General features: G+C 36.8%; 3 protein-coding genes across 3 annotated transcripts; 2 read left to right on the forward strand and 1 right to left on the reverse strand.

Moving 5' to 3' along the window:
* Positions 1-1384: 1384 nt before the first annotated feature.
* Positions 1385-9042, forward strand: LOC125647666 (uncharacterized). Its single transcript, XM_048874440.2, has 3 exons — positions 1385-1763; positions 6821-6955; positions 7416-9042. The coding sequence occupies exons 1-3, from the start codon at positions 1631-1633 to the stop codon at positions 7478-7480; spliced, it is 333 nt and encodes a 110-aa protein (XP_048730397.1). The 5' UTR covers positions 1385-1630; the 3' UTR covers positions 7481-9042.
* Positions 9043-14575: 5533 nt separating this feature from the next.
* On the reverse strand, positions 14576-16957 carry LOC125647662 (pyridoxal 5'-phosphate synthase subunit PdxT-like). The gene is made up of 4 exons (XM_048874436.2): positions 16819-16957; positions 16543-16648; positions 15443-15809; positions 14576-15055 (listed from the first exon to the last, which is right to left on the reverse strand). The coding sequence occupies exons 3-4, from the start codon at positions 15773-15775 to the stop codon at positions 14702-14704; spliced, it is 687 nt and encodes a 228-aa protein (XP_048730393.1). The 5' UTR covers positions 15776-15809; positions 16543-16648; positions 16819-16957; the 3' UTR covers positions 14576-14701.
* Positions 16940-26459, forward strand: LOC125647661 (pyridoxal 5'-phosphate synthase subunit PdxS-like). Its single transcript, XM_048874435.2, has 8 exons — positions 16940-17074; positions 17550-17609; positions 21513-21613; positions 21760-21840; positions 23612-23732; positions 24009-24155; positions 24704-24886; positions 26004-26459. Exons 1-8 carry the CDS (start codon positions 17056-17058, stop codon positions 26273-26275), a joined length of 984 nt encoding a protein of 327 aa, XP_048730392.1. The 5' UTR covers positions 16940-17055; the 3' UTR covers positions 26276-26459.
* The last annotated feature ends 687 nt before the right edge of the window (positions 26460-27146 follow it).

A 27146-nucleotide genomic window follows, 5' to 3' on the forward strand; every position in this document is an offset into this window, starting at 1 on the left:
GACGACACGCTAACGAGGTTTTGTCATGCAATCCCCTGTGTTTAACTTAATTAACTTATACTCAGTTGTTGATTGTGTTTTGTTTCATGTTCCATTACGGTTTATCATATTTTTATATATTATCAAACTTATGATTAGGTACCTACGACTTCCGGTCGAGCGGGTCACGATTGGATTGAGTTCGTTCGTCGAGTTCCTGATACATCACATAGTGTACTTTTTTATCATTGTTAGAGGAATTCACTTCGTTACCACGTGGCCTCGATGCTGGGTATATCTACGAGTAGGCGAGGTGTCGATGGCATCTGTGTTTCGCTGTTACGTATATGATATCATTTGTGAATACCTTCTTCTACTGACCTAATCACTTCACACTGTCACGGGAAATTATAATCAATTCACGATTTTAAAAGTGTTATTTCAACGAAGTCAAAATGATATCGGATTCGCTGTATTATTCCCACTAGCGGTGAGTTCTGGGAGCCCTACATTGTTATTTGTTTTTGTTATATATTTAATGGGAACTTAGATCAACGTATTGTTTGTTTCTCTATAGTCATTTATCATTTTGACCCATGGTAGGCAGCATGCTTTTATTGTGGGACACAGTTAGGATATAGAATAGAATTTTTAATGAGCAGTTTCCCCCTCTACTTTCATATATACATGTAGCGTACACCGAATTCAAAGTAACTCAACACAAATAAAAATTATCTTAAGAATTGTCATTTTGATAGAAAAAGTAATAAAATGTTCCGAGTAGAGAATTCTTTTACCGGGACAGTCGATTACATCTAGCAGGCAACAGAAGCAAAAAATTTATTCCCGCTTCATGTTACGTTCCTACACATCATATCAAGTGGTAACATTTGTATTCACTTTGTTAAAGACGACGAAGTGTTTCTTGAGAATTTTATCTTTTACATAAATTTAATAACAGCAATCTCATTCTTTAATAGTAAAGAAAGCATTACATTCCTACTTTCAAGACAAAACGGGATTTTTTAAAGGTAAAACCTCAACAACAGCTCTCTTAGTATATTCAACAAACGGTATTTTTAATAATTTTATATAATTCATCATATCCGTATGTACGAGAGCTATTTGTCGTTTCCCCAGTTCTATTAGAAATGAAATTGATTCATTTTCATATCACATATAATCATTTTCTTACAATTTTGTATTGACTGGAAAATACTGAATCTGTCATACCAGGCAATGGATATGATAACTATTCTTTTTGTTGATTTTTATGGGAATTCAATGCTGTTTAAATCGAAATCACATCACACAGGTGTGAATGAGTGGAGGAGGGGGTGAGATATATATATATATATATATAGAGAGAGAGAGAGAGAGAGAGAGAGAGAGAGAGAGAGAGAGAGAGACTGGGCACAACATGCCATCATTTTCAGCTGGACTTCAAATCCTAATTGTTTGAAGTAGAAAAAGCAGGACATTATATTTTCATATTACAGATTTCATTTCTATAGATATCAGATCTTATTTTACAGATATCATTTCTTAGTTTTACAGATATCGTTTTATTATTTTTACAGATATTGTTTTCTTATTTTTACAGGTATCGTTTTCTTATTTTTACAGATATCGTTTTCTTATTTTTACAGATATGCAACAGTGCGCCTTCCTATATTGCTGCTGTATTTTATTTTCCGTGATCGGAGTTACCTCCTCTTTGTATCTTCCAAGCATGCAGAAATCGAGAAAGAACGCCATATCGTCTATACAATCAAATTACAAAGGTAAACTAATATCACGTGGAGGATAATTCATGCATGTTATTTCATATCAATTACACGTTGTGCAACCACTCTGAGATACTTTCCGATATAAAGAAACTCCATATTAAGGTGGTACACTACACCCAGAAATAGAGTATAAGCTTTAATGTAGTGAGCTACCTTAAATAAAAACCTCAAAATCAAAGATGTACACTTTTCGTCCGTATGAGATGATACACAAACATATAGTAAATATCAATTTGTTCTTTTATACTATTCATTTTTTTTCTATTTTCTTTTGTTCTTTAAGATTTGAAAGGGGGGGGGGGGTTATGTCCTTTTAGATCATGCATAACGTAAAGGCCAGGGCCCAGTTTCACAAAACTATCTTACGACTAAGACCTGTCTTAAGACCAAAATTTGTCATAAGATCCATCAGAGCGTTTCACAAAACTGTCATATCTTATGATAATCTTAAGATTGTTAGAAATCTTAAGACAGCCAGATACTTGTCTTAAGTCTATAGTGAACTATGTTGTGCTTAGCGATAGGTAGCTTATCCGGAGGGAACGTGGTTGCAGGGACAGAAACAATCTATTTGACTATATGGATGATGTGGACATCATTGATAAGCTTCGTATACCGCGACATGTGATCTTTATGATGAATTGATATTCGTTTAGAGTATCACACAACCAACCTTTCCCTACATTCGCTGTTTAGACATGTCCACTTTTTTCTTATTTCTTCCCCCGACCGGAAATAATCTGTTGAATTACAGCATTGATTTTAGAAGTGACATCTCTCCAAGTTTCCTTCATAGCATTGGAACTGTAGTTTTGTTTTAAAAACAAATGTCTTTTTTTTTTCTCCACCTCATCAAACAATACCGATATTTCACCAGCTGAAAATCTACACTCAGCATGTAAATCTACACTCAGCATGTAAATCTACACTCAATATGTAAATATGCACTCAACATGTAAATATACACTCAACATGTAAATATGCACTCAACATGTAAATCTGCACTCAACATGTAAATCTACACTCAACATGTAAATATGCACTCAACATGTAAATCTGCACTCAACATGTACATGTAAATCTGCACTCAACATGTAAATCTGCACTCGATATGTAAATCTGCACTTAATATGTCAATCTGCAATCAATATGTTAATCTGAAACCAACAACTCTGCATCAATGGGTGACATGTGGTAGCCCTTTTTACCTCGTTCTGTGCTTAAATCCCCCCCCCCCCCCCCGTTCCATTATCAGCAGTGGTTCAATGTGCTTTACTTATGTTTGACTTATGATATAACGTTGTGACGTGACCTGCTGGATACAGATAATGGCATGTTCTAATGCTGTGTCTGTCACTATTATTGTCAGGAATAAGGCATTAGTAGAAAGTGCATAGTACGGATTAATAGACAAATAGTAAATTGGTTTTCCACATTGTGTGGATGTCTTTTGAAATTCCCTACAGATAATTGATTAACTCAGTAAATAAAACTCCCTTTTTAATTTACCAATCAATGGCTCTCCATATGCGACAAGAATTTATTGGGAATTGGGCCATCATTTCATTTTGTTTTCGTATTTCCCGAAGAATTTAAATAATATCGATCATGGCATCTTCTTAAACTAAAGGTTCATTTTGTGAGTTTGATTCTACGAGGGCGTGAGTCGCGTTCGTTAAGAAACAATAGACAAAGATTGTCTGGAAAAAAATTAGGAGAGTAATAAATTGCAATTGATAAATTAAATTAATTTATCGTAAGCCTTATAAAACTTGTTACGCATTCCCGAAGACAGCCTTAGAAATTTCTTCCTTTAGAAAGATATGTTTCTTAATTACCCCAATCCTACTGCAGAGCAGCGGGACCCATTATGTGCTGAATAGGCAACAGTGGCAATCACACAAATTTCTTTTCTGTCCATTAATTCATGAAAAATGACAGCATTAACCATCAATCTAGCGTTAATTAGTCATAAGAAAAGCAATTAACTGACAACAAACTGCCTCTTATAAATCCGGAAGGACTTAACGTTAACGAAAATTAAATTTTACGGAAATTAAAGAATATCAAGTTAATTACGTCAGTGAGTTCTTTTGGAGAATTAGTGTGATATATACGTCGCCAATTGTTACACAACAGGGGAGGTCACCATGATCTGGTATTCTTCATTTTTAATATCAGCTGACATGACTCCCTGGTTGCACCGGTGAAAAATAAGAGTTACTATTGACACAAGGCTGGTGTGAATTCGATCCCTGTATTTAGTAGATATTTATAGGCGGTATTCATATCTTTACTACAATGCACATTCTGTTTTCAATTTAAAATTCATTGTAACCAACATTATGATCGTAAAATAATAAATAGTTTATTAAGTTCGTTTGGGTTTGTTTCAGAATCGCACAATGGAAATCAATGATAATGCATAAACGTTTCAGTAGAAGATAGCAAAAAAAACCAAACCATTCCATTGTTATTTCAGAGCAATTGTCCTCGAAATAGCGTATGAAAACAAAAATCTTAAAGAACCATGAAATCTGAAATACAATGGTTTTCTATTTTTGTCTACCTCCCCCAACAAACAACCTGATTTAATGGTTGTAAGCAATGGAACAGATAATGGGTTTTCTATTTTCCATTTGTGTCGGAGTAGCAACACCCTTTAAAGCACGGAAGTTCTCTCCTAAAGGTTCAGTTTCCTTTTGATGGGGTGTTTTTGAAATCATCGCCAATGATCCAGTGCAAGGATCAAATATCAGTTTGAACACACAACCAGGAATTTTATCTCCGACAGATCGTTCGTTATCTGTAATTGGTGCTCAATAATTTTATTTCAACTGACATACTGTGTTAAAAAAGATGAGATTTTGAAGTAGTTGATGTCATTCTTCAATGTATTTCAAGGTAAATGCTTCTTCACGTGTTGTCACTACATACCATTAAAATTATCAATGCCTTAAAAATGTACCCAACATACAGAAGCTTTAATTTTTTGTTTGATCCGGTACCGCTTCAGGACGACGGAACTACATGCAATTCGAATGCTTTAGCTTTGTGCAGAAACCTGCGCACTGTATATGCTCACTGTACAGAAAGTGTGGATAGATGCATTTAACTTGCTTTAAGTAGTGAATTATTGTTTTTATATAAACAAAAAGAAGTTGTTACATTTCATAGAAATGACATTGTTCCGTTAGAAAATAATCGTTTACAACATATGAACACATAATGAATAAGTTGTATTGTAAAAGTTATTATGATTTGTACCCTGAGAAAATATTGGCAACAGGCATACTACGTGTATTGCTTTTTTCACTGATCGGTTCGTTAATGTCATACAGAAAAATGATTCAAATCCTTTTGGAAGAATATGAAGGATTTTGAGTTAAGACCGCCTCATCATTGTTTCTATTATCGTTTTAATCATTTGCACAGAAACCTTATTATTTTATTATTATCATTATGCAACAAATCGAAATTTTTGCATATAGTTTTAAAAATCTCTATTTAAGGGAGCATTTAGATTCGTCCCTCTTTATGTTCACATCCCGTGGGGATCCGGGTTAGAATAGGTCCTCAGTGCCCCCTTGCTTGTCGTAAGAGGCGACTAAATGGGGCGGTCCTTCGGATGAGACCGCAAAAACCGAGGTCCCGTGTCACAGCAGGTGTGGCACGATAAAGATCCCACCCTGCTCAATGACCATAAGCGCCGAGCATATGCCTACATTTTGCAGCCCTTCATCGGCAGTGCTGACGTCTCCATATGAGTGAAATATTCTCGAGCGGGACGTTAAACAATATAAAATCAATCAATCTTTATGTTCACGAATGACAAACATTGGCAACTGAAGATTCCATCCCACCTATCTGCGATCCTTATTGTTTAATTACAGCATCATAAACATAATCTAAATAGCTTAATACTCTTGATTTCAATGCAATTTTGGATCACTTATGCTTCTTGACACAATCTCAATTCTTTGAAAGAAAGAAATCAGTAACTGCATGTAAGCTTGATAAAATGCTTGCGGCAAGAAGACGGAGGCCAAATAAACAATAGTCAACCATGTTCATGATAATTCGATAGTGATTATGGATATCAATGCAGAGAAAGTTCAGACGCCAAAGGCATAGAGCCGCGTACCTAGGGAAAGACGTATGACGCGGCTGTGACGACATCAATAAGAGTTATTCCGCTATCAAGCATCTTATTGTCTTCATTTGTGGATATATATAGTCACTAAATGGTATTACTGGCTTAATTACTTGCGTCCTGTACCTAGTCGGCACTCCATGACTGGAAATCTGATAGGTATCTACAAAACGAGATTTATTCGTTTGCGTAACAGATGATTCTTTTCAAAACTTGCATACATGTACGTTCCCAAATTTTAAGTTCATATTTGTCGTAAATTGAGATATGTATCTTGCTTAGAACTGCAAATTCAAGATCACAAATTAGATATACTGGTAGACATGATGATATTCTGAAACCCTAAATGTACCAGATGGTCGATAAAACTCGTCTTGTATTACAATGCGCAACCAAAGTGTGATAATTCAGTTCTGGTAATGACGGAACCCTGCAGTGAATGTTCTAATTACCCACAGACTACAGTCTGAACAGTAACGTAACTCTGCAACCCTGGAATACAATATCTATTTTTGAATCGTTCTACCTTTTTTGTACTGATCAAATGACAATGGTTGCATTCATTCTATAACATGAGCACGGCAAAGTTGGAGTATTCCCTCGCTACTAGGTATAATAAACGCAACATCGAACCCGATGCAATTTACATTGGTGTTACATGCACGCATGCGCTCGCTCACTCATCATATACAAGCATCATTGCATCACATGTAATTGTATTCGCTCCAAATCCATGCGAGGGGATAAGGATTTCTGAAGCTTTCAAAACCAAATTTCAAACATATAAATGTATGCTATGAGTGGTACCATATATACTAATACTGTATACAGTACATCATTCTTATTTCATTATGTTTGTAGTACTTGAATCTTAATAAATTTCATTATTTAATTTTAGGTGCCGTGGGGGTAAGGTGGGACAAGCGGAATGAACTCCAAGGAAACTTACACGCTAGATTCCGACACCATTCAAAAAGTTTTAGAGCGAAACACAGATTTATTACAGAGATGTTCAGAATGTTTGATTTGAATGGTAAGTGGAACTAGTATACGCTTCGCATACGATTTGTCTAACCATTTTGACTTTTATAAACTAAAGTCTTGATACGAGTTTAAAAGAAAACAAACTGGGTGTACTGTTACAACATATGTGACTAGATATGGATGAATTTAAAGCATGTAGTCATTATAGAATAATGATATTGTAAACCTGGATTCCGTAACTTGAATATTTGATACTGTAACTTGAATATTTAATTCCATGCATAACTTGAATATTTGAAGCTCTAACTTGAATATTTGATTCCGTAACTTGAATATTTGATATTTAATTCCGTAACTTGAATGTGTGAAGCTTTAAATTAGATATTTAATTTTTGAAGCTGTAACTTGAATATTTGATACTGTAACTTGAATATTTAATACTGTAACTTGAATATTTAATACTGTAACTTGAATATTTGATACTGTAACTTAAATATTTGATATTGTAGGAGACGGATGCGTGGAACATGATGAGTTCGAGTATGTTCTTGACTTTATGGACATCTGGATTTAGAATTTGCTTGAAACCGAAATGACAGACTCGTTCCGTGTTGAAAAACTGAAGGAAGAAAAGTGATATTGACATTCTTCGGAATGATGACCTTTTCTGCAGACGACAATGGTGATCACGTGACATTTAGAGAGACGACTCCCATTGGAGGATTTCAAAAGACTACATGCACATCTGCCTCGAAATGATGAGGAGGGGGAACAAAATCTGTCTCAGCATTTCTTCAACACGGACTTTGAAAGTCGACCATGCCATGACCGATGTCCGGTTGCGTATTAACAGAAAAACACAGAAAACAACCGGATTAAACGTCATCAGAAGTGTTCAAAATTCGTGCACATCTGGAATATTTGTATTTATTGTTATTTGAATCATTTTCAAGAAAAAACATATTTTTATCTATTCCTGGGAATTTCAAGTTTATTAGAAATGTAGTTCAGTGATTTCAATTTACATTGAAAAACTATGTTTTAGCTCATCTGAGTCGAAGAGCTTTTCTGATCAATGTTTTTCTTACGGTGTCTGTTTGTCTGGCGTAAACTCTTATTATTTCCACCCCCCTTAAGAATCATGGGGGTACAATTGCAGCCAAAAAAGATTCTAAAAAATTTCAACCACGAACCCCGGAATCAGGAGGGAACAAGGGAGCTCGATTTTAATTTTTACACCTGCAATTCATTGGAGGACTGTTTTAGAATCTTCTGTCAAGAACTGCAAGGGAGCCATGTGTCAACATTTACTTACAAGTATCATTGTGCAGAGGAGATGCTCGTGGTCTAGATGGGGTTTTAATTGGGATCTTAAAGTTTAAAAAAGAAAAAAAATGCCACTTCAGGCGAGCAATGTAACACACAGACCTCTCATGTAGAAAACGGTGGTTTTATCTATTTTCAAGTATAGCTCTAAAATATTAATAGGCTAGAATATGAATCTAAGGAATTCGATAGGAACATATTATTTACCTACGAGTGCGAGGTATTTGAAGACAACATAATATAGTAATTGTATGTATGAATGATCCCAGAAACGTGATATCATTATTTATTGACTCTTTGCATACTCTCCTTGTTACATTGTTGATATTTGCCTATTTATTGTAACGTATTTATTTTCTTACAGTTTTCTTACTATATTTATGATGTATAAGTTGGACTCAATTTCTATTTGTGTCAGGAGAACTTGACAGGATAACTATATTATTTCATTGTAAAAACGTCCCAGTTTTTGTGCGTGAGAACTGGTGAAGAATTCCACATCACTTTGTCATTAGACAGAAAATTCAAATCTCTTAAGCCCTCAACATTATGATAAGACATATCTTGCATATAAGACAAGATTCATTGAACTGGAACAGTATATACATATACATCGCCTTACAGCTCATGATAAGATACCTGTGTATATCAATTCAAAACTAAAAGGATATGTAACTCATCTCGACCCAGCCTAATACAGAACGTTCTCGTTAAAGTGTCAATAAGATTCAATCTTTTACACAATGTTGATCATTGTTACTTTAAGATATATATCTATATTAAGAATTAAAACACTATTTTCATGCTTTACTTTTGCTTTATTTGTGATTGGTAAGAACAAATATGCTGTGGTATGACAACCATTGGACATGCCTACCCTTCTTGGGACGACAAGAAAAATTGGAGCATTTTCTCGCAATAAGCTGGCAAAGGTGTATACGAACATACGCACAAAGTGACGTCATCATATGATATGTATTGCGAGGGGATATTCTGGATGTATGTGAACGTCTAGTAACTCTGTAAAAGGAAGGAAACCGCTGAATTAGTCACAGTGACTTTAGCGCAGGTAAACAGTGCGTAAGAAGGGGGGGGGGGGCAATAAACAAACAAATCCGCAAAATACAAGCAACAAGAGTACTGCAAACGGTACATAATACGCCCGTGAAAATACTTACATAGGTTTTTTTTCTTAAGCCATTATTTGTAGAACTTTGCTTTAGGTAGTGTCAGCCATCATCAGGCTCTAACATATTTTTTTTTTTATACATTGTATGAATAAAGGGTCTTAATTTAAAGCTGTGACAAGAGATAGATAGACAAACCAAGAATTCTGTATGTAAAACATTTCCCTAAATTTGACCAAGTTCAACAACCTATAAATATTTAAATCATCAAAGACAAATTAAAATTGTTGAGAATCAAAATTCTTGCACTATGCACATCTTCAAGTTATTCACAAATACCATAGCTTCTAAAGTAAGAAAGGAGTTAAAAGGACAAACCATGTCCTTTACTTGATATAATCTTTCTTCAAACGGACTAAGTTCCAACAATCTGTAAATGTTCTCAAAAATTGAAAAAACCAAAATCCTTGCCACATGCACATCCTCAATACTCATACAAACACTCTATAAAACAAGACGGTCGTCACTTGAAAATTGTGGAAGGAGTTAACCGGACAAATTATGAACACATGTATCCTCCATATAACAATAATTTTCAAATAAAGGGGCAAAACTCCTGCAAGAGAGGTCGAAATGGATCAAAATCCACAAAGAAGCTACATAGCAAGTTTCAGCTTGATATGTGACGGAGAAATGAAATTAGAAACGACGAACAGACAGACGGACTGACGTACAGACATCACTGTACCGTAATACATCCCGTCTAAAGACGTGCGTATAAAAAACATATACATGTAGTGAGTGTAAATATGTAAAACTTAAACGGTACCAATTTTGATGCACCAGATGCGCATTTCGACAAATAATGTCTCCTCAGTGATGCTCAACCGAAATGTTTGAAATCCGAAATAACTATGAAGTTTTAGAGCTAAATATAGCCAAAAACAGCGTGCCAAAAAAGTGGAGCCAAATTCGTCCAAGGATAAGAGCTATGCATGAGGGAGATAATCCTTAATTTTGAAATGAATTTCTAAATTTTATAACAGCAATTAAATATACATCCGTATTTTCAAGCTAGTAACGAAGTACTTAGCTACTGGGCTGTAGAGACCCTCGGGGACTAACACTTCACCAGCAGAGGCCTCGACCCAGGGGTCATAATGTAAAACTTAAACGGTACCAATTTTGATGCACCAGATGCGCATTTCGACATATTATATGAAATGTATATCATGATTATTCTCTTTAAAGAGGTGGAAAAGCATAGCCTACATCCACTTTTCTTCGCAAACTCCTGGAAAACGTGTAAATGCAGGAACCGGTGACGGTTCACGCTTCGACCGACGTTTCGACTCAAATATGGCTGGATTTACCTAAAAGTCACGTTATTTCAACAACTTTAACATTAATGAATGCAACTGTCATAAAGATAATAACACTTACCCGCTGTTAATCCATTTTCACATGTTCCCTGTCCTGTGTTTGAATGATGTGTTAATCTGTATCGTCGGTAGAAATAACTCGAACATTCGAAGTCGTACAATTCAGAAAAATTAATAATCACGCATTTTGGTTCTCAAAAAGCTTTTTAGTTTTAATAAAATAATATCATTCTTGTATATATATCAATAGGAAAACATGTTTGAATAAAAATGAAATCTCAAAAAAAAAGTTTTACGAGTAGCAAAATGCGTGTTTACTATTTTTGTCTCTTCAAATTTTCCGACTTCGGATATTCATTTTTTTTTTTACCACTAATAGAAAATCAAACCCGGAACAAAATGAATTAACAGGAGTAAGTGACAGATGCATGTATCAATTTTAAAGTTGTGGAAATAACTTGTATGTTAAGTAAATCTAGGGATATTTGCGTTGAAACGTCAATCGAAGTGTAAACCGTCACCGGTTCCGGAAATTATACGTTTTCCGGAATCAAAACATGAAGGTATACGAGAAGTGGATGTATACTATGCCTGTCCACTTCTCTAAAGAGAATAATCATGATACATGTATGTACATGTCAGTACACAATATCCCATATTCGTCAGAGTTACTTCGCACTAGAGAACTCTCGTACTCGGTAAGGCGCGAATTTATAAGCGGGGTGGGACGGCTACACGTATAACTGTATGCAATTAGAAGTTGGGTGTGACAGCATCTCTCTCTTAATGACAACGCACTACTCGGTACCACTGCCTTTACATTATATTAAAGGGAAACAACCCCAAGCCTCAATGGAAGTCAATACATTATGGTTTATCTTGTATATTTTTAAAAATAACTACTGGTTGTAAAATTGTTTCAATTATTTCTCAATCGATAAACAGTACATTAAGCAAAAATACATTTTTTTCGTAAATCCACATCTATAGGAGACCGAAAACGAGACTGAAAAATTAATACCGGATATAACATCACAACACATCATTGCCGTTTTTTTTTTTTTTTTTTTTTTTTTTTTTTTTTTTTTACACAACAAGACGAGAGTGTAAGAGAAGAAAATATTCGAAGAGAAATGGCAAGGAAGAGTAAGTGGCGCATGTGTGCAGTTGCAGGATGCAACAACAGACCCATAGACACCGTTCCAGTTCATGTTTTCCCGAAGGACGAGCGACAAAGAGTAGCATGGACTTGGTTTGTGAGACTGACCCGTGTAGACTAGACAGAACCGTCCCAGTATAGTATTGTTTGTAGTGCGCACTTCACGGACGGATATTTCGCCATTTTTGTTGGTATTGAAAGTAAAAACCAGTTTTACACCACTTAGAGACAAGCATTTCGGATTGAATATCATCGTCTCTGTGGTTCCACCAAATCTACATTGAATCTGCTACAGTTCATGCAAAACACAGTGGTTAGACTTGTGACAAGAACATCGACGCGAAATCAAATTATGGCGGTGTTGGCAGACCTTCATTGTCTGCCAGTGCAGTACCGTCCTCAGTACAAAATTTTAGTTTTAACCTGTAGTGTGTTGTCCGGTGATGCGCCTGTATACAACCAGGGGCTGGTTAACGCTTATGAATGAGTCCGATCTTTACGATCACAATCTTCGAACATACTCGAAGTACCAAATGTCCACGCTAAGACATACGGAGAGCGTACTTTCTGTTGGGCTGCTGCCAGTGATGGAATAATAAAAGCATCGTCACCTTTTTACAAAACGTCTAAAAACTCATTTACTCAATTTTAAAGACTTTAAAAAAAGAAAGATTTTTAGGGGCTTTCCCCTCATGTCTACATCTCTTATACATGTACATTATATATCTTTAAAAATATATATAATTCTTAAGAAATAGGCATGTTATATTGTTTTATTTAATTTTTTCGAACTTGTATATCTTAACAAATATTCAAATTCATTTTCCACACTTGTGCATTTTTTATATACATGTATATATATATATATATATATATATATATATATATATATATATATATATATATCACTGATATACACAAGGCGCTATACTTAGCTTCCATATCTATATTGTTTCTTTTTAGCAAAGCGTTTATTCTTATATTTCCTGTAGTCACATCATGTACATTAGCTTCCGGTTCACGTATTTCAGTCTTGACTTCCTCGCTGACCGTAGGCGTACTCTATCCCACCCGTTCGTAACAAGTAATAAATCCGAAGGCATCTTACGACAAGCAAGGGGTACTGAAGACCTATTGTAACCCGGATCCCTACGGTATTCGTAACATCCTTAATGTACAATGTATTTATAATGGCTTTATATTTAATAACCCATGCAACGTCAAGTATTTGATTTCCTCCACGATGATAGGAATACACGTATAGGTTGAAATGTTATAGTTATTCTTGACTAATTTAACTTTCCTGATGAGACCGCAAAAACAGAGACTCGATGTCACAGTAAGTGTGGCATGATAAACATCCCTCACAGCTCAAAAGGCCAAAAGCGCCGAGCATAGGCTTTAAGCAGAGTTAAATAATTAATAAAGTTATGATTATTCTTAGATAGACTTGGCTATTCTGACATTGTATGCATTAAACATTAAAGGAAAAAAGTGAACATTTATGTCCTATTTGTATGCTTGGATTCCTGCATAAAAATAAATTACTATGTCGCGTCGAACACTCATATAAACTTCCTCTTTAAAAACATCCGATTTTCCTCGAGTTTAAGAGAAAAAGTAATCATTAACCAGAGTATCTGTATTTAAAATTCTGTTTTAATTAGAAGTCCGACGGAGAACCTTGCAATATTTCTAACCAATGATCTATTCCTGGAGAAGCCTAAACATAAAAAGTGTTGATATACATAATGTATTATAGTGCTATGGTTGTATATCGTGAATATTTTGATCTACCGATTGCTCAATTTCTTATGTTTTAATGATTTAGACACCTGCAGTGAATTATGAAAATACATTGTGCATAGTTATATGCCATTTATATATGACTGATTGATTGTTTTGTGTCCCGTCAAGATATAGATGAAGTACCAGAAATTTAGACCTGCTTAGCGCTCAGGGTCGTGTCAGTGAGGGTTCTTTATGGTGCCTGCCGCGACACGGGACCTCCGTTTTTACAAAGGTCATTTCCGAAATACCCGTGATTTTCACTTCTAAATGCCGAGCGTTTGTCGAAGGAGCAAATACTACCTATTGGATCTATATTGTCTTAGGTTTGACGCGGCCATGTCACGAGCGGGGCTCGAACTCACGACCTCCCGGTTACGAAGCGAACGCTCTACCACTGAGTCACCGCAATCAATGCCATTTTTATAATAAAAGGTGCAAATTTTGTCGACAGAATTTTTTAAAATAATGACTTTGACAATAGCCAGATGACGTCGGTCAAGGTCACGACATACGACATCCACGGAAGAGCGTTTTTGGTAGAAGTCTCACGTTCGTTATAACTATGTATCCAGTTTGTGTGAGAGACGATCAGAGTTAGAGAGGAAGGTAACTAAATATTTTATGCACCTGCACTAAAAATCCTAGAGATTTCAACACTCGTAACAAGAGGGCACTGCATTCCAAGCAATAAAGCTGTCTCATATAAATACTTATAGTAAGCCTTACTTACATGTACATGTACCATAACGATTTTTAGCACATGTTTTTTCAAGAAAGTACATTACAATGACATTTATGTTATCTAATTCTTCGGACATATGGTCCTTTTGATAATAATTCTATGTCCAGGTTGATTTTTTCTCGGTCTCAAACACAAAAACTGGTATTTTCAACTTCCTTTATATGTAAGTTTCAATTATCTATGATAGCCTATGATCCGCCTTCTAAGTCCTCGTGGCACGTGTTACAAAAGTAGCATACAAAGAGGAAAAACTCTTTGTATAGGCATTTCACTTCGTCGAACAATGTAATAACGCCTTGTTTCTAATGACGCGCTCAATAAAAAACTGATGCCACTTGACATCTTCTGTCAACTCAGGGTGGAACGCCGTTGCCATCACATTGTCTTGCTGCACGGCCACAATGACCTCTTCGGATGTGTCTTTCCAGGTCAAGGATGCCAGAACTTCCACATTTGGAGAGAGAGTTTGAATTACTGCAGGTGCTCGAATAAACACGCCATGACACACTTTGTCCCCAGGACACAAATTTGTGAAAATCTCACTGAGATTCACTTCGGCTTCAAAACTGTTGACCTGGCGACCGAAAAAGTTCCGAGATACATCTGTGTCCATTATACCCAACTGGAACAAATGAAATAAAATTCACATACTTTAATGTGTAATCTATTAAAAAAATTATAAATGTGGAAAATAGCAATCCCTAACTTATAATTATGAGTTTCTTTCTTAATAAAAACCGGTTTTTAAAAATAGATTGTATGTGAAATCTAGTGAGTGAAACACTCCTGTTTGTATGTGTAAAAACACAGTCATGTACGTAACAATCGTAAATCTGAGTTAACGCATATACAGGGGCTCAGTACGTTGGTTTCTATGGCCATCTGAGAGATAATTAATTTTTTACACCCTGCGGTTCGAGGATCGATTCCTTAACAAGCAGAGTACCACCATACGTTGCAAGCATAGCTCTTCGAAACTAATGAAAGTGTTCAACGCCAAAGTACTAACCGTAGGCTGTCCGCCATTTTTCTGATTCTCTGTTTGTTTTGCTAAAATGATCATTCCTGCGCATGTGCCCCACGTCACGTGTTTCTTGTCCTGGATCCATCCTCTCAATGGTTCTACCATGTTGTTTCTCTTCAGAAAGAGACTGATGGCCGTACTTTCACCTCCAGGGATTATCATGCCATCGAGGCAAGAGTTTAAGTGACTGGGGTGGCGGACCTCCAATATTTCGATCTGTACCGGAAGTTTAATGTTATCCCTAGCCTTCACGAGAGCATTCTTGTGTTCAAGGAATGCCCCCTGCACTTCTAGGATTCCTATTTTTAAACACTCCATTTCTTTGCTTTCTACACTGTATAGCACACTGTTCCTAAGAAAAAAGAGTATTTAAAATCAAGTACTTGCATGTAATATTTCTATGAAGCATACATGCTTTTCCATAAATTTAAACAATATTTCATTATGTAGAACACATACATGGATTGGACAATATACATTGCCTATATTAGCCCTATCCATACAAGGTACATTGTCAAGGTCATACAGATAGAGAAATGTTTGATAACATGTTTGTATAATAATATATGATTGATAACAATGAAACAGTTTGGTAACAGCAACATAATATAGATTAGTGATATGTTTTAAATTCTATAAGGATTTACATTTTAATGTAGGCGTGTAAAACGTTACTGTATTTAAATAATCTTGTGTCAATATCTTGTGGTGTATGTTCAATATCTTGTGATGTATATTCGATAATCTTGTGATGCATATTCTATATCTTGTGATGTATATGCGATAACCTTGTGATCACAGGGACTAAGCCCGTTTTGGGCCCGAAATCTGTGATACCATAAATATAGAAAGGGGTCTAACTCTGACCCAGATAAAAAAAACTAACCACTCGCTTCAAATGTCTAAAAAAAATAAATCTTAATCTAGGTACGCTATGCGTAATTTGTCGTTTTCCTTTCTCGCCTATGACAGCAGCGAAATTCAGACTAATGTGGAAGATTTCGGACCTGTCAATTAATTACTAGCATTCACACGCTATTGTTAGTTTGTTTTGTGGAAATAAACCTATCAACAAAAGCTCTTACCTTTCTACTTTAATGTACACAAACGATATTCAATCTTTCTAGTCTGCAAATATTTTCATTCTCATCGTTCCTTTGTATTTACGATGCTCTACAAACGTGATGTTTTCTACAAACATTCATTATCATTAGTTAATGCAAAAGGTGACATGCACCTAAACCAGGCCACATTCAGTGGTTCTAGCACCTGTTTACCAACTGCATGCGTGTTGATCATGTACATACATTGCCGTAAAGACCAGATTATCTACGAAAAATGTCACTGAATTATGTACTTACAGAGTTGATCATGGGCAAGCCGTTGTCCGAGAGAGTTACGCAAGAGCTGGTATTTATGTAACAGGACATTGTTACAAAACAATTCCTTACACAAGAGGGGGCCACTTATCACCGTGTTTTGTCGCAGTGAACCTTGAACTCCCTATAAAGTCGATCAGGGGTTTTTATACGGGACAAAATAATAGGAAAAGCTTGATTGCATCAGATTTAATCAACGAAGTTACACGGACTTTAAAAATGAACGGAAATATGAACGGTAAGTCTACGTGTTCCGGTCTTATTTCCAATGATAATTATATTCTAGCAATAAAAACTTACTGAGCACTGTTATATGTAGTGTAAGCCTGAAATGAAATTAAAAGAAGAAAAACGCGTGGTGATAATGACTGATAAACAATCGGAAAAAATATTGCCCTCTTGTCGCATAGCTCAGTGATTTAACATACGACTTTTGATCGTGGGTTCAGTCTTACAAGGTCGTTGTTTGTTTTCATGTTACTATCTACTAAAACTGTGGTTTTTCTCTCTCACTAAATCTGTTAAATTCAAAGGTTTCAATTTCAAAATATAATGTACTTGCCCCACTTTCCATCCATATAAGATTTTTCTGGTGTGTTTAAAATAACAGTGTTGTTTCGTCTAAACAATGAGACAACGTCCTGATATTAGCATTTTGCCTAACACCCCCTCCCCCTTAAAGAATAAGAGTAAAGTGATATTTTTCTCTTCAGCGAATGCGCTGGATGTCACCAACCTGAAGATACAGGATGTCACGAAAGTACAACAAACAGGTAAGTAACGAATCATTAGGAGCGGATCACATGGGAGCGGGGAAATCTTGAGAGTTACGAAATCGAAGTTGCCTTTAAGGTTGACGTGTCAGAAATGGTGTGGGTGAATTGTTGGTTACAATATCAATGTACAGTTAACTTCGTAATGCCCTCTACGTTAGTGAATACTAGATTGATTACAATATCAATGTACAGTTAACTTCGTAATGCCCTCTACGTTAGTGAATACTAGATTGATTTCTATAGACAGTAAACAATCCAAAGGTCAAACTTGAGTTTCTCAAGGGTGCATGTGAAGTTAGGGTTCATGAAAAAAGCGAAAATAACGATCGAACAGCAATCTAAATCACAATTCCCATAAAGAATGTAAAACTAAGAGTAGGACAAACACGGAGCCCTGGGCATACCAGAGGTGTACTTTCGTTGAATTGTATAATAGAAGATTTGATAAAAAAAAAACCTACTAAATATATTGCTAGTGACATAGTAAATTAATTATAGTGTTACTTAACATGACATGTCAATGAATAATGAGATTCTGGCAGGTAAACGCCCAGCTAACGTCCAAGTTTACACCTGGGGTGATGGTCCACTTATCCACCATGCCGTGTACTTTGTGACTCGATCGGTTGAATAACCAGCATTGAATTTTCCCCAAGAGTTCACAGGATGGAAAACAGCGATACCGAGAAATTTTCTTTTTTGCCATCTATAAAAGTTTGTGAGGAAGTTTTCTTACAAGTTATATACATTGTACATATACCATTTTATGATTATCATTAATGCTACACATTGGAGAAGAATCAAATAGGTTATTTTGAAATATGACTCGAAGTTTGAATGGTTTGAAGAATTTCCAACTAGTTGCAGACTTACTTGAAGGAGATCTAGTCAATCGTGATGTTATTGCAAAATAGTAATAAATAATTTAGATAAAAAGCAAGCTTTCCTCGCTAGGCTATTGACAGATACATCCTGGTTCCGTATTTTTTCCTACGATTGATCTCTCCCTTTCAAACCAGGAAGCCGATGTTTTATGACCTTTGACCTTCCAAGCACTTCATTGGACATTGAAACTATTTTGTTTGGTAAACGGGAGGTCTTAAGTTGCATTCTTGATTCCGGCGCCACTTACAATCTGTGACTGTTCCCTCGCTAAGCGCTTAGCACCGCTTACAATCTGTAACTGTTCGTTCTTTAGGCGCCTGGCGTCGCTTACAATCTGTCACTGTTCCCTCGCTAAGCGCACAGCGCCGTTTACCTCGCTAAGCGCCCGACGCCGCTTACAATATGTCAATGTTCCCCTACTAAGCGCCCGGCGCCGCTTACAATCTGTCACTGTTTCCTTGTTAAGCGCCCGGCGCCACTTACAATCTGTCACTGTTCCCTCGCTAAGATCCCGGCGCCACTTACAATCTGTCACTGTTCCCTCGCTAAGCGCCCGGCGCCACTTACAATCTGTCACTGTTCCCTCGCTAAGATCCCGGCGCCACTTACAATCTGTCACTGTTCCCTCGTTAAGATCCCGGCGCCACTTACAATCTGTCACTGTTCCCTCGCTAAGCGCCCGACGCCACTTACAATCTGTCACTGTTCCCTCGCTAAGATCCCGGCGCCACTTACAATCTGTCACTGTTCCCTCGCTAAGATCCCGGCGCCACTTACAATCTGTCACTGTTCCCTCGCTAAGCGCCCGGTGCCACTTACAAGCTGTCACTGTTCCCTCGCTAAGCGCCCGGCGCCACTTACAATCTGTCACTTTTCCCTCGCTAAGAGCCCGGCGCCGCTTACAATATGTTACTGTTCCTACGCTAAACGTCCAGCATTAGAAGTGAAGGTTCTGTGAAACAGAGGTCCCGTCTCACGGTGGGCGGTGCCACGATAGAAAAACCCCACTGCCACGGCTTTTGAATGCCATACAAAGGTCACCTTCAGTTGGCCACGCGTCTGTAGGAGCGAAAAATAACTTGAATTGGACGTAAAATAGCAAACAAATTATACTAATCAGGTACAAATACTACAAAATCAATGCGTATACATTTTGTTAACGATATGGACATCCAGGTATTCAGTTAGCGTGACATTGTTTTTTCTACATTATGTATAGTTGTAGAGCACACAAATGAAAAACAAGAACGTATAATCATATCACAGGTATTACATGTACTTGTTTTGGGGTAGATATATTTAGGTACAGCTGTATATACATGTATGATTCTAACCGAATGCAGGAAATGTTGACCTTTCAGAGAACGGATTCGTTACCTTTCTGAATATGTTCCTGAAAAGAATTCATAATCAACCAGCAATTAGTTAATTGCTAGCATCTATTGAGGCCAGTACATAGAAAGAACTTTCTTTTATTGCGTTTAATCGCAAAATATTGCGTTTAAACGCAAATGTTTGCGATTAAACGAAATGATTATTTAGTCTAAACGCAAAAGATTGCGTTTTGCGATTAAACTCAATAAAATAAGGTTCTTTCTATGAAATGGCCTCAGCAGGCTTCCCTACTATATAAATGTGGAATTATGTCTTTTGTACAAATATAATTCGAAATGTTATGTCTTTTTCACCGACGTTATATAGTAATCAGATTGTAATATAGGTGGACTTTTTGTAATAGTTCGTTCAAAAATCAGGTGGACATATTGTGACACTTTGAAAAAAAGTTGGGCGGACATGTAGTGCAGGCGGACATATAGTAACTCTTTGAAAACAAAATTGGGCCGACATATTGTGCAGGCGGACATATAGGGACTCAACATCTACATATTGCAAAACTGGAAAACAAGTGCTTGTCACAGGTCTACTTTTAACTGAAAACAGTGTATGTATGACTCTTTTCCTTTTTGTCTTTTTATGTACACGGAAACCAACAAAAGATAACTACTCGAGAAAGGTTCAGCATGTTTACACTCAGTTTAGAAGTGTCAGCGTGAGCCTTGTACAGTTATCTAAAAGGGAAACATATACTTATCATGCAATGTACTAAAATAGTACAAATAGTGGAAATAGTGGTGTAAAAAAAATGTTTACCCAAAGATAAATAATTTAGGATACAACAGGCTGAAAACTATAATGCGCATCAATAATAACCAGAACAGCACAGGGACTAAAGATATATAAAACATTCAACAAAATGTACAATGTATATAACATCGTAACATCATATTTAATTATAATCTATATCTGATAAGTGACTTTGATAACATTGGGATGGATTACCAAATGAATGTCTAAAATATGATTAAAGAAGGAAAGCACAATGCTGCATAATATCCCTCTTTGTATAATTTTGAATACAGCCAAACCTCGTCAGTCGAACTCGATGGGACTGAGGGAATAATTCGCAAATTACAAGGGTTCGAAATATTGAGGTCAAAATGCATTAATTAAATGTAGTTAGTGTCGTTCGAGATACCGAAGTTCAACTGTATTACATAATGTGTATTTTAGACATATTCTCTTAGAGCTACAGATAATTGTATTAAACTGGCTACCATGACACTGGCTGATACCTTGAAGTTGTTGCTTTATATTTACCTGTGCTTGATATATTCAGCAATTCGCAATTTCTATGGTCGTTATATAACGCTCTAATTTGCCACACAGCCTGTCATTGGGTCAAATCCTGTCTGACGTGTTTTATACCAATTGTTAGGCCGTTCTATTCACACTGATTCTGACTACAGATTACTCCATTTACCTTATCAAGATATAAGGCTCGTGGCGGGAGTGACCTGTCAACAGAGGATGCTTACTTCTCCTAGGCACCTGATCCAACCTCTGGTGTGTCCAGGGGTCAGTTTTTGACCTACTCCTAATTTTGTATTCTTTATAAGAATTATTAGATTTTCGCTATTCGCTATCTTTATCTTTTCATTTTGGAACGTTCCACAGGTACCTTCAAGGTCAAGGCTGGACTAGCTCAGATGGCAAAGGGTGGGATTATTATGGACGTGACGACACCGGAAGAAGCTCGTATCGCCGAGGAAGGAGGGGTAACTTAGTAACTTTGCATGACCAAGAGATCACATTATATAAATAAAATGACCCAATAGTCAATTTTACATAGTAGCTAAAGAAAATGAATTTAAACAATCCATCACTGAAACAACATTTTTAGAAAATCAATGCTATTTTTCAGGCATGCGCTGTAATGGCTTTAGAAAGAGTTCCAGCTGATATTCGCCGTGAAGGAGGAGTTGCCCGAATGACAGATCCCAAAGTAAATAACGAAATAAGTGTAAATCGAATCAAAGTTGTATGACAAGTTCCATACTAATTATTAGATACATACTGATTTTGACTATGGATTATTCCGTTTACCTGATGAAGATAGAGGGCTTACGACGGGTGTGACCGGTCAACAGGGGATGATTACTCCCCCTAGACACCTGATCCCACCTCTGAGTCGTCCAAGAATCCGTGTTTGGCCTACTCTTGATTTTGTATTCCTTGTCAGATTAAGGAGATTGATCAATGTTTGCTATCTTCGCTTTTTCATTCAACAATTTTGGTCAATGTTTATTTTCCACAGTGTTTGTTTCGAAATCAACCTAGATGTAAGATTGCATTAAACCACTGAGCTACCGCGACCGATTAATTATACCGTAGTAAATAATGTTATTTTAACTTTCCCAAATCAACTTTGGAAAAAACTATGTAGGTTTGACTATCCCACAATAAGGAACATCTAGTATTAACCATGCCACTGGGTAATGTGTGACAAAAGCTATGCAATAGCAACGAATATGTAGCGTTTATACTGACAGAGCGTTCGTATCGTGACCGGAAGGTCGTGCGTTCGAGCCCCGCTTGCATCATGGTCATGTCAAATCTAAGATGTAAACTTAGGTAGTGATTACTCCATCGCCATTTAGAAGTGAGAATCATGGTTTTCTAAAGATGTGACCTTAACAACGGAGTTCCTTTGTCGCGGCAGGCGTTGGAACGTTAAAGAACCCTCACTGTTACGACCCTGAGAACCATGCACAGGTCTAATTTTGTTGTACCTCACCTTCAACCGGTGACGTCTGAATATACCCGTTACTGAAAAATTCTCGAAAGGACATAAAGAAACAAACTACGGTAAAACTAATCTAATACATTCTTTACTTCGGGGATAGTTTATCCTGCATACTCTGTAAACCGCCTCCGGTAGCCTAGTGACTTATTGCAACATGAATGTAACAGAGACATTTTTATGCCTCTAATGGGATTTGAACCCTGGTCTCTGGCACATAAGCACTCTACCGATCAAGCTAAATGGTTAACCCATAAGCCAGTGCTAGTAGGAATGTCATATCACTATCACTACTACATGAAGACCTGATGTCGATTTTCGATCTCAGCATCGCGTCAGAGCTAAAGTGATTAACATCGATAATGACTGTTCCTTCGCTAAGCCTCCTACAGAAGATGTGAAAGTTACAGGCTATTCCGATATGACCTTGAAAACAGAAACCCCATGTCACGGTAAGCGTTGACAGAATAAAGAACCGTCACTAGCACCACTTGCAGGTTAAAAGTGGCACCTCACCCAAAGCTAGTGATGTCTCTATGTGAATGAAATATCCTCTATTGGGACATAAAACAACATTCCCACTGATATTTTCATTGATGTGGAATTTTTAATCCCTGTCGTTTACTGTGACATAGTTAACCCCAACATTCTCTACCGTGGCGTAGTTAGATAACGAACAGATCTCATAACTCCTATAAAGAACACAGAATTAAGAGAAGGACAAACACGTACCACATTTCCTTTACTTTAGGATAGTTAATATCACACGATAGTGACTCTGGAGTTGTTAAACTCTTTCCCTTCAATATGATGTATAGTTTGTATTGTACCACAATATCATGGTTGCGTTGTGTTGTAAAAAACATGGCTCAATTGAATCAAGGAAAACGGATATTAAAATTTGTTTTAATATATGTGAGGCCAGACACTATGGTACTTACATAGTGAATGATGTACATAAAATGTCTTACAGCTAATAAAAGAAATCATCGCTGCCGTTACTATTCCTGTGATGGCAAAGTCGAGGATCGGCCATTTTGCCGAAGCTCAAATTTTGGAATCGCTAGGTGTGGATATGATCGATGAGTCTGAAGGTATATCGAACGAACATTTCATTATGAGATCGATCACTATTCTTTATCTTCGCCTTTCATATTGCCAACAAACAAGAAAAGGCAATCTTCATCAACACTCATGCTTCTATCATAAGATGAAATAGTATACATGTAATAATATGCAAACTTATTCATTGCGTCTAGTCTATGGCATCATCACGTAAATACATTTATTAATACTAGAAACGTCCGCAAATCAGAACCACCTTTCTGTTATTTTATGTAAATTACTTACTTTTACAATTGTTTCCCCAGTTTTGACTCCAGCAGATGAAGAAAATCACATCAACAAACACGATTTCAAAGTCCCGTTTGTGTGTGGAGCACGAGATTTGGGCGAGGCTTTGAGGAGAATCTCAGAAGGTGCTGCCATGATCAGGACGAAAGGAGAAGCCGGAACTGGTAACTTTGAAGATATAAACTGTACTATAAAACTCTCCGGGTTGTTTCTCTTGTCAAAAATTCATATTGCAATGGTTATTTGAAAAGTGATGCAAAACATGGTCAACAAAGAAGCAGTCGTCTTTATAATGGCGAAGATTAACTTATGTTGACCAGTTATTTAGGATAAATACTTAAAAGGAAATACTCCCACCTGCTCTCCATTATGATATACAGTTAGCTATTAGAAATTGTGTATTGCATTGATAAGAACATAGTAATGGCAATCGGTAAAACTTCGCCTCATCCTTTTCATGTTTTGCTTGCAAATAATATACATGGTAAGAAAATCAGCTGTGGATTGACGTAAATGTTTATGATTTCTTATATTTTGGTCTTGTATTTAATCTAATTTTCACAAAATGTATTTCTGTCATTCTGTTCCTGTATTTCTGTCAATTCTCTCTTACTTCGATTTTATGTAGGAAACTTTTGAAATCCACGGATTGTTTTTCAATATGATTTTTGACTATACAAAAATAAATTTTCTGAATTCTACTTTGAAATAGGCGATGTTTCACAGGCTGTAAAACATGCACGGACAATTGGCAAACAGATAAAAATCGCACAGGCTATGGATTCGACAGAAATTTATAATTACGCCAAGGAACTCCGAGTTTCAGTGGAACTGCTCAAGAAAACAGCGGAACTGGGCAGACTTCCGGTCGTCAATTTTGCTGCTGGAGGATTAGGTATTTAATGTTTCCCCTTTGAATTCCTTATGCTTTTGGAATTACATTTTACTTTCAGAGAAGGCTGCAAACGAATAGTTAATGCTAAAGAAATTCGAGTCTATAATTTGAGTAATGTTTAGAAAATTAATTGTTTGTAATTTCAATTGTCCTTGTAGTGTGGAGATCGTGGAAGCTTAAATTCTGACGTGATCAGTATCGAATGTAGTTGCAGATCTGTAGCTCTCAGGAAAATATTGGGGCAGACCAGAGAGCTACAGATCCACCCCTAATATAATCCCTCGATTTACGACGCAGAAAAAAAAAAAATCATTAAAGCCCCATGAGACCCGAAAACTCACAGCTTCAAATGATTCCGTTATTTAATGTAGCCATTCATGTTAGGTAGCTAGTATCACCGAGCCCCGTTCATTTCCATACTCATACGTTTTTTAAACAATAATGTCTATGTAAAAAAAATATTCCCACAAATATTCTTATCTAAATATTTCGGATGAAATCATCCCAGTTCGTTTCAAAATAATTGTTGAAATACGCCTGAATTTTGAATTGAATTTACAGCTTTCGATGTAACGATATGGTGATTGCCATGGTAATTGTAGACCTATCATGATGGTTACCATCATGACGACAGTATTTCAACTACATCACAACCTACTGTAAAAATTCTAATGACAAGATTGAATATATAGGTAGCTGCTGATCTGTAGCTCTCTCGGAAAATATTGGGACAGACCAGAGAGTTATAAATCCACTCTTATAAGACCTTCGATTTACGGCGCAAAAAATATACTTGCCTTCAAATATTCATAAAAGTCCCATGATGTACATGTAGCCATGATAGGGAGCCAATCAAATCGAACCCCGTCAAGTTTTGTATTTATCAATAATATCCAATTCGAGGTATTATTCAATCTTCATTTAACATAAACAAGAATGATTAACGTGAAATGTATAATTTCTCTAGATGTAAAGGTAGCTCTTGAGTATTGAAAAGTTAAATAATAAATCAGCTGCTTGACCTAAATCTACGAATACAAACTGGTACTTATCTTTTTAAGATTATTCATATCTTGATTTTAATTGCAAAGAAAACAATATTCGCTGTATCTTTCAGCCACTCCTGCCGATGTGTCACTGCTGATGCAGCTGGGTGTGGATGGGGTTTTTGTTGGGTCAGGAATCTTCAAAAGCAGTAATCCACCCGTGCGCGCGCAGGCTATGGCGCAAGCAGTAACGCACTACAAAGAGCCCGCTCTTTTGGCAGAGATCAGTTCCGGTCTAGGGGAAGCTATGTTTGGGACCCCAGCTTCTGACTTAAAGAAGAGATTGGCGGGTGTTCCTTCCGAAAAACAGGAAATCTGGAATGCTACTTTAGGCGTGAAATGAGGCTGTCGAGGACAACACAACAACACAACAAAGGTCATTTGTTCATCATTACAATCTGAAGAGATAGCATACTAACATTTGTGAAATTATCAAAGTGTGAAGAAAACGTATCCTATCTTGCAAATAAAAACTGTATCAAACTTACAATGCTGCAATGTAGATCAGAATAAAATAAAGAAACAAAGCAGTGCATCCATGTGTTATCAAATGGGCGTGTTCCCTTGTCAATCTAACAGATAAACTGTGTATTTGGTCATGGTCGATGGATTTGGTTTGTTTTACGTCTCTTTCAATTTGTTTTACTCATGTTGAGACATCAGTGGCGGATTCAAGGGGGGGGGGGGGTTGTCTCAAGCCCTTTAAAACATGTAAAAGCAAGGAGCTTCTGGGGGCTTCGGCCCCTGGACCCACATGCATACCTTGCAAATCTTCAATGCGGCCCCAGACCCCCTGTCTCTTAATGGTGCGCTCCCAACTGCAATTTTTGTATCCGCCCCTGGATATCACCAACTGTAGCTAAGTACCACAAACTTAACCAATTCGTAGCGCTCGAGGTCGTGGCAGTGAAGGTTCTTTAACGTACCAACACCTGCCGAGACATAGAAAGTCATATCTGAAAGCCCCTAGGCCTGTGATTCTCACTTCTACATGTCGAGTATTTGGCGAAGGAGCAATCACTACCTTTGCATGTAAACATCTTGGGTTTGACACGGCCATGGCACAAGTGGGAATCCCACTCATGACCTCCGACCGAGCAAGGAGGCCTCTATTAAAGTTAATAAATTCTTTTTCCCCTGCGCGAGTCGGGGTTAAAATAAAATAAACATTTATTCGGTATATATATATATAGGAACAAATATACGTACATACA

The sequence above is a fragment of the Ostrea edulis genome, chromosome 6 (genome assembly GCF_947568905.1).
Source record: "Ostrea edulis chromosome 6, xbOstEdul1.1, whole genome shotgun sequence".
Lineage (NCBI taxonomy): Eukaryota > Metazoa > Mollusca > Bivalvia > Ostreida > Ostreidae > Ostrea > Ostrea edulis.